The sequence below is a fragment of the Stomoxys calcitrans genome, chromosome 3 (genome assembly GCF_963082655.1).
Source record: "Stomoxys calcitrans chromosome 3, idStoCalc2.1, whole genome shotgun sequence".
NCBI lineage: Eukaryota > Metazoa > Arthropoda > Insecta > Diptera > Muscidae > Stomoxys > Stomoxys calcitrans.
This window is the reverse complement of record NC_081554.1, coordinates 53,649,566-53,661,606: the sequence shown is the minus strand read 5'-3', so window position 1 is coordinate 53,661,606 and position 12,041 is coordinate 53,649,566. Positions and strand designations below refer to the sequence as shown.

Sequence of the window (12,041 nt, the reverse complement as noted above, 5' to 3'; positions counted from 1 at the left end):
AGAAGTAACAAGTAAGGGCTAAGTTTGGCCGGGGCGAATCGTATTACCCTCCACCATGGATCTCATTTGTCGAGTTCTTTGCGCGGTATATCTTTTTAGGCAAACAAAGAATAATGGAAAAGAGTTGTTATGCAATAAGAGATATATCAAGTTATAGTCCGATTCGGACCATAAGTAAATTGAATGTTGATAATCATAGTAGAAGTCATTGGGTAATATGTCAGTCCATTCGAATAAGAATTGCGCCTTGTAGGGCTCAAGCAGCATATTCGGGAGATCGGTTTATATGGGAGCTGCATCAGGCTATAGATCGATTAAGTCCATATTGGTAAGTAATAACAGAATACTTCATGCTTAATTTCAGCCAAATGGGATAAGAATTGGGCCCTTCAGTGGTTCAGAAAGTCAAGATCCAAGATTTATATGGCAGCTATATCAGGTTATAGACCGATTTAAATCATATTTGGCACAGTTGTTGCAAGACATATCAAACAACTTTATACAAAATTTCAGAGAATTACGCCCTCTATTGGCTTAAGAAGTCAAGATCCAAGATCGGTTTATATGACAGATATATCAGGTTATTAACCGCTTTGATCCATATTTGGCCATATCAAACAAATTCATCCTAAGTTTCAGCCAAATCGGATAAGAATTCCGCCCTCCAGTGGTTCAAGAAGTCAAGATCCAAGATCGGTTTATATGGCAGCTATATCAGGTTATAGACCGATTTAAGCTATATTTGGCATAGTTGTTAGAAGACATAACAAACAGCTTTATGCAAAACTTCAGAGAATTACGCCCTCTATTGGCTCACGAAGTCAAGATCCCAGATCGGTATATATGGCAGCTATATCAGGTTATCGACTGATTTCATCCATAGTTAGCACAGTTGGTGGAAGTCATATCAAACAACTTCATGCCAAATTTCAGTCAAATCGGATAAAAATTGGGGCTTACAGGGGCCGAAGATTTCAAATCGGGCGATCGGTTTATTGGGGAACTATATCTAAATCAGAACCGATGTGGCCAACGACCCACATCGATACTTAGTATCTGTGCAAAATGTCAAGCGGCTTGCTTTACGCGTTCGGCCTCTATCGTGATTTCGACAGACGGACATGGATAGGTCGATTCGGAATGGAGAGAAGATCAAGAATATATTGGGTTGCCCAAAAAGTAATTGCGGATTTTTTAAAAGAAAGTAAATGCATTTTTAATAAAACTTAGAATGAACTTTAATCAAATATACTTTTTTTACACTTTTTTTCTAAAGCAAGCTAAAAGTAACAACTGATAACTGACAGAAGAAAGAATGCAATGACAGAGTCATAAGCTGTGAAAAAATTTGTCAACGCCGACTATATGAAAAATCCGCAATTACTTTTTGGGCAACCCAATAGTTTATGGGGTCCTAGACTAATATTTCGGGGTATTACAAACGGAATGACTAGATTAGTATAGCCCCATTCTATGGTGGTGGGTATAAAAATCAAGTAGGAAAATATCTCCAAATTTAATGCTAGCATTTGCATTCCTGATTAAGAGTTTTGCAGTAAGCAGTTTTTTATCTTAAGTGGTCACTAAACGACTTTTTATTAGTATACCCATGGACATAGGCGCAAAAAGTCTATTTTATTTAGGAATAAATTTTACATATAAATTATTGAGCCGCTTTTGATAAAATTGAAATAAAAAAAAGTAACAGCTGATAACTGACAGAAGAAAGAATGCAATTACAGAGTCATAAGCTGTGAAAAAATTTGTCAACGCCGACTATATGAAAAATCCGCAATTACTTTTTGGGCAACCCAATAGTTTATGGGGTCCTAGACTAATATTTCGGGGTATTACAAACGGAATGACTAGATTAGTATAGCCCCATTCTATGGTGGTGGGTATAAAAATCAAGTAGGAAAATATCTCCAAATTTAATGCTAGCATTTGCATTCCTGATTAAGAGTTTTGCAGTAAGCAGTTTTTTATCTTAAGTGGTCACTAAACGGCTTTTTATTAGTATACCCATGGACATAGGCGCAAAAAGTCTATTTTATTTAGGAATAAATTTTACATATAAATTATTGAGCCGCTTTTGATAAAATTGAAATAATAAAACCTTAAACAAAAATTTTATAGACAGACTTTGTCCAAATAAACCTGCTTCTTGATTGCTTGGTAAAACTTATACCATCCAACTAAGTTCTTTCATAAAATCAAGTCATATTTTGATTATTTTCATATAATATTACAAGAAACTTTTGTTGAATTTTTTTTCAAATTTACTTCTAAGTATGAGTATGAGGCTGTTTTTTTCTTCAATTCATCATTAATAAAAGAAACAATACAGCAAACGTGAATATAAAAAGCAAAAACAAAGATAACACAAATAATAATAATAATAACAATAATGATGAACGAAAAACATTGGCATAAGTGGAAGAGATCACATAAGCAAGTTCAGGGTTAAATGAATCAGTTGTATCGGCGCTATATATGTTGCTGACTATTAAACAAATATGCAGCACAATGTTTGTCTAAATTTCAGTTTTTCATTTCTAAACAAGAAATTAACATAAACAAAAGCAAAAACAAAAACAAAAACAAAACCCCTGAAAATGATTAGCATATATTAAAAAGAAAAAGTGTTTGTTTGTAAAGAGCAGGAACAGATAGGCCAGCAGATAGTAGACCCTCAGTGAATAAAATGAAAGAAAGAACAATACATAATGATTACAAAGAAAATGAAATAAATAAAAACACGCATTGTTTTTGGACTGCTGACTCCATTCACCCTTACCCCCCATTCACTACGCCTGCCCCCAAGCACTGCCGCCCTCTACTTATGAAGTGCTTGAGCTTGTACGTGCACTCATTTTAATTTTTTGTTTATTTAAACACCAACATTACTCTCAACAATTTCTTAAAATAAAATTAGCCATTTTTTGTTCTTTATAGTATTTGTAGAGTATTCGTTTAAGTAGCTTACTTGCGCATCTCGTTCATGGCTTCGAAGGAACGCGTGGTATGCAGTTCATTGTGATATTGGCCCACACAACGATCTTTACTGTTGGGCCTTTGTATGTGCTTCTGTGAGCTCTCGTCCAATGAATTTTGGCTGGCATAACGTAATAAGCAGCTGCAAATAAAGATAAAATGTACAAATTGTCGTTGTATTAGTGTTTCGATGGCGAAAGAACAGATTGCAAAAAAATTAACAAAAAATACCTAAAAGATAGGATAAATCTTCTAGATAATAATGGATGATAATACATATGATGTATTTAGATATGAAAAGTCTTATTTTAATAGTTCATATTGGAATGGAATATTCGGCAGATGTGTAGGGAAGGGAATATGTCCCGAAGCAATTCAAGTTTTCCTTGATAACGCCAACTGATAATTGTAGGTTTGAAGCTAATATCCCACCTAGGGAGATTTTTATTTTCCTGAAGGGCAGTAATGTGTACTCTACGTCTCCTTGAGATGATTTTTAAAGGCTGCGTTAGCTGGACTACTTGCCCATGAGAAGGTGGGAGTTTATGGTGGTTTCCCTCCTAAACGCCACCCCCTACCAAAGGCCTAAAGACCCAATAGTTTTGACCTTTCATTGAAAGACCCTGGAGATACTATTTGATGCGTATACTTGAAACCGTTCGAATCTTCTCGAATCATCCCTGGCATGTAGCTAACAGAATGCTTTCATTAAGGATCGGTCGATGGCCTTCATGATGTGCTTCGCTACAAGACCTTGTGTATACACAGATGGGTCGAAATTGGATGAGCGCATCGGTGCTTCTTTAGGCACTTCAAACGATGTCGATGCATGAGCGGCTGCCCGATAAGGCCGTTGGGCGTCACATCATGTGAAGTCGACACGTTAGGAGCAGAGCTGCCGTTTTTGGAAGGGTTCTACCAAAATTGGTAGGTCTTTAATTTTTGGTAGGTTTTATGAAAAAATCGCAGGGGATAACTCAAAATTAATTCACTTGTCTTTTCTGCATATTTGTTAAGAGTGCAGAACAAAACCATGGATGTCGAGGGACCAAATACTGTTAACAGGGGTCGCAAATACAAAAATAAAATTGCAAATTTTGCCCATGAACATTCCACTAAAGAACAGGGTCCTCCTTTTTATAGCCGAGTCCGAACGGCGTGCCGCAGTGCGACACCTCTTTAAGGAGAAGTTTTACATGGCATAGTACCTCGTAAATATTGCCAGCATTAGGAGGGGAAAACCACCGCTGAAGGGGTCTTACTGTTTTAAATTTCGGTGAGTGTAACTGGTACGAGTGTTAAGGGATCTCTTTCAAATTTCGAAAATTCTGGGTAGGAAGTGAGGTTTTGTGCTTTCAATCGGAAAATAGGCCTATATGGCAGCCGCATACAAAGATGTTGAGGGGACCATGCGACTCTCTGTAACATCACAAATTTTTAGTAAAAGCGCATTTTGGGGCTCAAACATTTAAATCGGCAAATTGCTTTATCCAAACTCGGCACGGTTGTTCATTGAAATCGGGCCAAGAATACGGGTATAAAGGGTGCTATATCAAGATATAGGGCATCTTTAACTAAAGGGTATAGAGTGATTTAAACAAACAGGTGGGCGGACATGGCTATATCCTTTATGAATAACTACGGTACAAGATCGTTTGTAGGTTTGAAAATGTACAATTTGAAGTGAATTTGAATGGCCTAATCCCCGGTGGCGGGTATGAAAACATATACCTCATTTTCGGCTTGTAGAACAATTGGTAGGATTTGTTCGAGTTTGGCAGGATTTTTCTAAAATTTTGGTAGGAAATAATTTTCTTGAGTGGCAACACTGGTTAGGAGATGTAACAAAGCGTGCTAAGTGCGGCCGGGCCGAATCTTTGGAACCCACCACCATGGATTCTGCTTAAAATAAATAAATTTAGCTAATTTTAAAACATTAAAGCTTATAGGAACCGAACAAGGATGATCAAGAGACCTGTTTATGTGGGAGCTATATTAGGTTATAGCAGTCATAACAGAACACCGAATGCAAAATTTCAGCCAAATCGGACGAAAATTTCGGCTTGTAAGGGCACAAGAAATCCAAACGGGAGATCAGTTTATATGGAAGCTATATCAGATTATAGACTGATTTGGATTGTACATGGCACATTTGTTGGTAATCATAATAGAAAACCGCATACAAAATTTCAGCCAAATCGTACACAAATTGCGGATTCTAAGGACTTAAAAAGACAAATCGGGACATCGGTTTATTTGGGAGTTACATCAGGTAATCGACCGATTTGGTACGGACTTGACACAATTGTTGGAAGTCATAACAGAATACTATATGCAAATTTTTAGCCAATTCGGACAAAAATGGCGTCTTGTAAGGGCTCAAGAAATCAAATCAAGAGAACGGTTTATATGGGAGCTATATCAGTTTATCTACCGGTTTAGGCCGTAGATGGCACAGTTGTTGGAATTCATGACAATACTAGGTGCAAATTTTTAGCCAAATCGGACGAAAATTGCGGTTTTTAAAAATTCAAGAAGTTAAATCGGGAGATCGGTTTATATGGGAGCTATATCAGGTTATCGACCGATTTGGATCGTACTTTGTACAGTTGTTGGAAGTCATAACAGAATACTATGTGCAAATTTTTAGCCAAATTGGACAAAAATTGCCGCTTGTAAGGGCTCAAGATGTCACATCGGGAGATCGGTTTATGTGGGGGCTATATAAGTTTATAGAGCGATTTGAACCGTAGCCGGAAAAGATTTTGGAATTCATAACAGAACACTATATGCAAAATATCAGTCAAATTGGATACAAATTGTGGCTTGCGGGAGATCGGTTTATATGGTAGATAAATCAGGTTATAGACCGATTTGGACCGTATTGGCACAGTTGTTTCGTCCGAATTTCAGCCAAATCGGACGAAAATAACGGCTTGTAAGAGCTATAGCAGGTTATTGACTGATTTGGACCGTACTTGGCACCGTTGTTAAAAGTCATAAGAGAATGTTATGTGCAAATTGTTAGTCTTATCGGAGGAAAAAATTTGGACCGTACTTGGCACGGTTGTTGGAAATTATAATGGAACAGCACATGCAAAATTTCAACTAAATCGGACGAAAGATTTGGCTGGTATGGGCCCAAGAAATCAAATCGGGAGAACGGTTTATATGGGAGCTATATCAGGTTGATTTGATGGTCGAGAAATGATTCCGACCATCAAGTATCCCAAAATATTTATCGTCACATTTGACAATACTTATCGTCAGGAGACAAAGATCCTACCAGTGCGAAGACATAACTACATGCTGTCTAAGCAATACCACGTGGGCTGTTATCGCAGAGACCATCCAAATCATCATCTGGTGGATAGATATCCATCGCCCAGAAGCCCTAAGGTAGATCTATATGATCTAGAGCGTTAGGTTCAGCGCTACAAGAGAGAACCACAAGATCAAGCGGCATATCAAGCAGGTCTAGAAAACATTCATGCAGACACGGTAGCAGAAGCGGTAAACGGCTACCGGTTGAATGTATTCCTTGGAGAACTACCGCCTCCCGTTGCACCTGAAGAATTGACCTCCCCCGACAAACCAGAGTAATTCTGGCTCAGTTACGTTCCGGAAGATGCAGCCGCCTCAACTGCTACAGAGCAAGGATTGATGTCGACGTGCAAGATACATGTCTCGATTGTAACCAGGGATCACATGATACACGTCATCTGTTTAATTGCCCAGCCAGACCCAGATCCTTGTGGACGCACCCCATCTTAGTCGCAGAGTTCCGGGTCTTGACACTCAACTGTTTCAAGCAGACGAAAGATAGAACACAACAAACTGCTACAACAACAACGAGTTTAGTCTACTACACCATCCAGATGTCAGTTGCGACAGGGTAACACTAATTTTCCTGTGAAGGTTTCTCTCATCATCTGCAATGTGTGGTCGCATAATTTACTACCATGTCTCAAGTGCTGCCAGCAAGAAACTTGAGGATTTTTTTTGGGACAGGGTATCATTGATTTTCCTGAGCACCCTCTGCAATGTGTGGTCGCCTTATTTACTACCGTGTCCCAAGCAATTTGAGGATTTTTTGCCTGATTGATGTGATATAGTTGTTTGGGCTGGCGAATAGAAAGGTCAACAGAAGGTCCCGATTGACGCTTATTAATTTGGGGTGATTTATAATCGGAATTCTTTGAGTAGTGAACAGTGTTGGCAATGATTGGCACGGGGAAAATAAACTTGCCACGTTGTGGTGCTACTTATAAATCTTTTGCTAACTTACCTTACCTAGGTTAGGTTAGGTAAGTTATAGTGGTAGCTTATTTTCTAGACAGACTCACTTAGACTACTTAAGTCTAATGTAATACCACAGTATCGACATACAGGCTTCTAGTGGGAATCGAAACCACGCCCCCGCACTGCCAGTTGTTGTTGTAGCCACATTCTCATGTAGAGGTAGCGATCCACGTCAAGCTCATGTAGGTGAGTACTTTTACAAGAGTCGGAACAGCCCGACTTCCCACGTTACAGCTTCTCCGTATGAAGCATTCCCCTTTCCGCAATCTGTGGACGCGCCCGGTAGCTCGCAGCTAAGCTTTTCGTGACAGCAATGAACACCACACAGATCGTACCTCACTATTCCAGCCTGTGTGGTGCTTACAGCTTTTCCGTGTCGGGATAAATAAACTTGCCAAGTTGGTGCTACCTGGTGCTACTTAATTAGCTTTTGCTATTGAAACCCGTTAATCTAGTTTAGGTAAGCTAAGTTAGAGTGGTAGCTTAATTTCTAAACAGACTAACTTAGACTATTTAAGTCCAATGTTATACCACAGTAGCGACAGACCAGGCCTCTGGTGGGAATCGAACCCACGCCCCCCGCACTGGCTGTTGTTGCTATATCAGTGTGTTGATTCCTATCTTTCGTCTGCTTGTTTATGTTGAATATCCAGATCAAGGAACTCTGCGACTACGGTGGGTTGGGTCCAGAGGGAGCTGGATCCGAGTCGAATGGGTCTGTCTAGGCAGTTAAACAAGTGACGTGTGACTTGTGGTCCGGGGACACAATCGGGACACACATCCTGCAAGTGAGCATGAAACCTAGCTCAGTAGCAGTTAAGGCGCCTGTATATGGCGGATAGTAATTGAGCCAACAGATGCAGCCATCTCAACTCCTACATAGCAAGGATTAATTGTCCAAAGTGTCGGGTAGTAAACAGTATCAAAGGTAAAATTTCCCAAATTTCTTATAATGAAGGCGGAATTATAGTTCTATAGTCATTTATGTATAATTATATTAATTGAAAGTGCATTATATCTAATGCACCTAGGTTGTTAAATGAGTTGAACTATTAATATAGAAATTTAAGTTAATGGTACGTGTTCATATCCAATTATAATTACATACATCGTAATATAAGTTATATGTTGACGTTGAGTAACAGTACGAAATTAAAACAAATTAAACTTCTAGGTATTTAAACAGTACGTGTCTGGTGAAATTTGAAAAATCAAATGTGGTAATGATTCAAATACAAGGATCTGTTAATATGAGGTACTCAGATTGTTAAAAGCCCCCTCGATGTTAAAGCATACCACCATTGTCTTGGCATCGAAGGATTTTTCCATTTTATGCACAACCTCGTACAGGGCAGCCATAAAAAACATTGCCCTATTCTATGTTAGTGCTAAGAATTCTGTGCTTACATCTTGCCCTGTTTAACTTGAACAAATACGCTGTAATAATTGATAGGATCTTATAATAATTAGCAATACTAGTAGTGCCCTTTCAATGCACATATTTTTCTTACCTTCCCCTTTCCATGCTGCCCTCTGCTGCTGGATTTTGATGATTGTTGGCTGCTATCTGGCCCCCACCACCGGCCGCATTATGATGGGGATTGTTTTGGTTTTGTTGTTGTTGATTGTTATTGTTGTTACCACCTGGCTGCTGTTGTTGATTTGCGTTTTGATTTTGTTGACCACTCATAACTCCCAATGATGTCAATAGTGCGCTCAACGATATCATACAGTATTCTAACGTAAATACCAAACACTTGGACTACTGCACACTCATGCAACACTTGGACTACTGCATCCACTTATTATATTACCTTTTGTCAAATGCAAGTTTAGCTACACATCAACGCATACACACCCAAACGCGGGCCGTTACATGAAAGAATCTTCTCTCACCGTATCGTTTAGAATGTGGGTCACGGGGTATAAAAAACACTTTTTTTTAAATATTCATCGACTTTGCCACAACAAGAAGTAATTCTTATATCATTAATTAATCAATTAAAGCAATTCATTTCCGTTTGTAAAGTTAAACTGGTTAGTATAATAATATACATATAAACACTACACCAACAACAACAGCAGCCACACAGAAGTTCTTGTTATACCGATATTGTCTGCTGTGAAAATATACATGTATTTCAAATAGAAAACAGATTCACTTTGAATATGTTGATAAATAATAAGTTAACTGAAGTATTTTGTTTTTTATTTGCTACTATATGTAATGTGTGTGCCTGCCCAATCCGCGCAGCTCAAGCTTTTACTGAAAACAAAATAATTTTTTTTTTGTTTTCACTCTGCTTACCATAGACAACAAACAAAAACGAGAACGGCGGCAATTTTATTGATTCTGACTTGGGGTTCTGATGTGAGTTTTTTGTATTGGACACTATCAGCTGTTTAACTTATGGGGTTATTTATCGATAATTTTTCTAATACATCAATTACTATTGGTCAATCGATAAAAGCAACGATGAAAATGGTAGTTTTTACCGTTAAAATTTAAAAAATTTAAAATTCTCATCTTCCTAAAATATAAAGAATAAGAATAATAAATACTAAAGACTTAAACAAATAAAAGCGTGGTAAATCTTGTATACCCTCTACCATAGATCGTATTTGTCAAGCTCTTTGAATAATTTTTCCCAATATATATAGCTATATCACGTTCTTGACCCATATGGACCGTACCCGTCATGGCTGTTAGAAATCATAGAAAAATACCACCTCCACAATTTCAGGCAAATCGAGTAATAATTACGCCCTCCAGAGGCTCCGAGTGTCAAAAACGTATATAAGTTTATATGGCAGCTATATCAAGTTATCAACCGATTTAAACCATACTTGGCACAGTTCAGCCAAATTAGATAAGAATTGCGCCCTCTAGAAGCTCAAGAAGTCAAATCGGGAGACTATAGGCCAATTGGGCCCATTTACAATCCCAACCGACCTACACTAATTAGAAATATTTGTGCAAAATTTCAAGCGCCTAGCATTACGCCATCGAAAGTTAGCGTGCTTTTAACAGACAGACGGACAGACAGGCGGACATGGCTAGATCGTCTTAGATTTTTACGCTGATCAAAAATATATATACTTTATAGGGTCGGAAATGGATATTTCGATGTGTTGCAAACGGAATGACAAAATGAATATACCCCCATCCTTCGGTGGTGAGTATAAAAACGTTTACAACCAATTTTATATAACTAAAATATAATTCCTGACCATCAGTTCTGTGCAAAGTTGAACAGTTATCGATAACAGGTTTTACCATACAAAAATAAAACCCCGTTTAAACTGCTCTTTAAATCAGGATTTAATGGCTCGATCATCTGTTTCCCCTTTATAAAATCAGCTGACGAGAACCTTAAATGAGCAGTATATTCTCACTTTTGCAGAATTTATTATAAATTCCCAAATAATCCCTATTTCATGGCTGAATAATCGATAAAGCTACCAAAATATGCAACCGTTTTCAAGAATTGTGTGTGGATGTGTGTGATATGCACATTCATATTTACGCATGTACGCTTGTGTATGTCACTTAAATCCCCAAAAACGCAGTGTAAATGGACAACATTTGTTTTTGGATTTAGGTAAACCCAAGGCATACAATTTTCAATGCAAACGTGCTTTTGGGGTCAATTTTTTTAGTGCAGCATTTTTCTTCCTTAGTCCAAAAATTTTAAGTGCATATTGTGGGGCATATTTTCCGAAAGGGTATTTTTTAGTGCATAGAATTCCGAATCTTTATCATCAGAGATTCCTTAGAAAAGAAGCAAGCATTCGATAGAGTCTGGCACTATGGTCTACTTTTTAGACTTAAACTGCTACTACCGACCCCTTTCGTCGGTTGCAGTGTTTTATTTTATTTTTATACAATGCAAATCACGATTAATCGTTTCTGTTATCCATAACTTGCCAGTACAACTTTGCACTATGGATTAAAAATACGCCTGCCTTACACCATATACTGCTGCAAACAGGGGTAAAATATACATTTGCCTCTACCCCGACAAAAATTTATTTCAAAAATTGATTTCAAGGCCAAATAATACAAATGCCTTAATGGCCTTAACTAACCGGCTTCATAAAAAATGTAACATAAAATGTTAACATTGTGTCTTGACGACTTTTAACAGAGTTTAACAGACTCCTGCATTCGCCTGCTGACATTGTCAAATCACCCTTTGCTTAAACTCTTTGCCATTGTTTCCGTTTACAAGTGCTGAAGGCAAATACAATAGAACAACCCAAAATGTAAGCCCCATTCAGACTCCTTTTAATGTTAGGCTCAACAAAAAGCTCATGTTAAAGCTCCGCCAAGCTTTTCGTCCACCACACAACTAAGGAAAGTTTGCCGAGTTGTTTTAAACTTCGCATCCCCTTCAGTCGTTCGTATAACTTCCAAGTGGATGGTCGCGTTAACTTCAAACAAACCAAAGAGCATTAAAAACTTACGTTTACATGCAGCGCGAATAGTTATTGTGTTGTAAAGAAAAAAAAGAGGCTAAACATCTGTTCAATTGATATCAAGTTGCAAAAGTGCATGGATAAATACATATGTAAATGAAAGAATACTACAATATAGTTATTGGATGTTAGTTGAAAAAAATAATATTGAATTGCATATCCCATATGCGTGTGTGTGTATGTGTGTATAAAAAGAAAGTGTCATTGAATTGAAATTTTACTAATATGTGCTAAAGTTTTCTGCCGTCATATGTTGAATGCACAGC

The 12,041-nt window shown here is 37.8% G+C and overlaps 1 protein-coding gene across 2 annotated transcripts in view; it reads right to left on the bottom strand.

Moving 5' to 3' along the window:
- The window catches only part of LOC106086966 (ring canal kelch protein), a 36,670-nt gene extending 27,103 nt beyond the window's left edge, over positions 1–9,567 (bottom strand). The window contains exons 1-2 of one of the 2 annotated variants that reach the window (XM_013251811.2): positions 8,808–9,567; positions 2,987–3,136 (exon numbers count right to left, since the gene is read on the bottom strand). In XM_013251811.2, the coding sequence (XP_013107265.2) occupies positions 2,987–3,136; positions 8,808–9,025 (368 nt within the window). In that variant the 5' untranslated portion in view covers positions 9,026–9,567. The remainder of the gene's footprint in view (positions 1–2,986; positions 3,137–8,807) is intronic. The other variant, XM_013251810.2, reaches the window with a different exon arrangement.
- Positions 9,568–12,041: the final 2,474 nt, after the last annotated feature.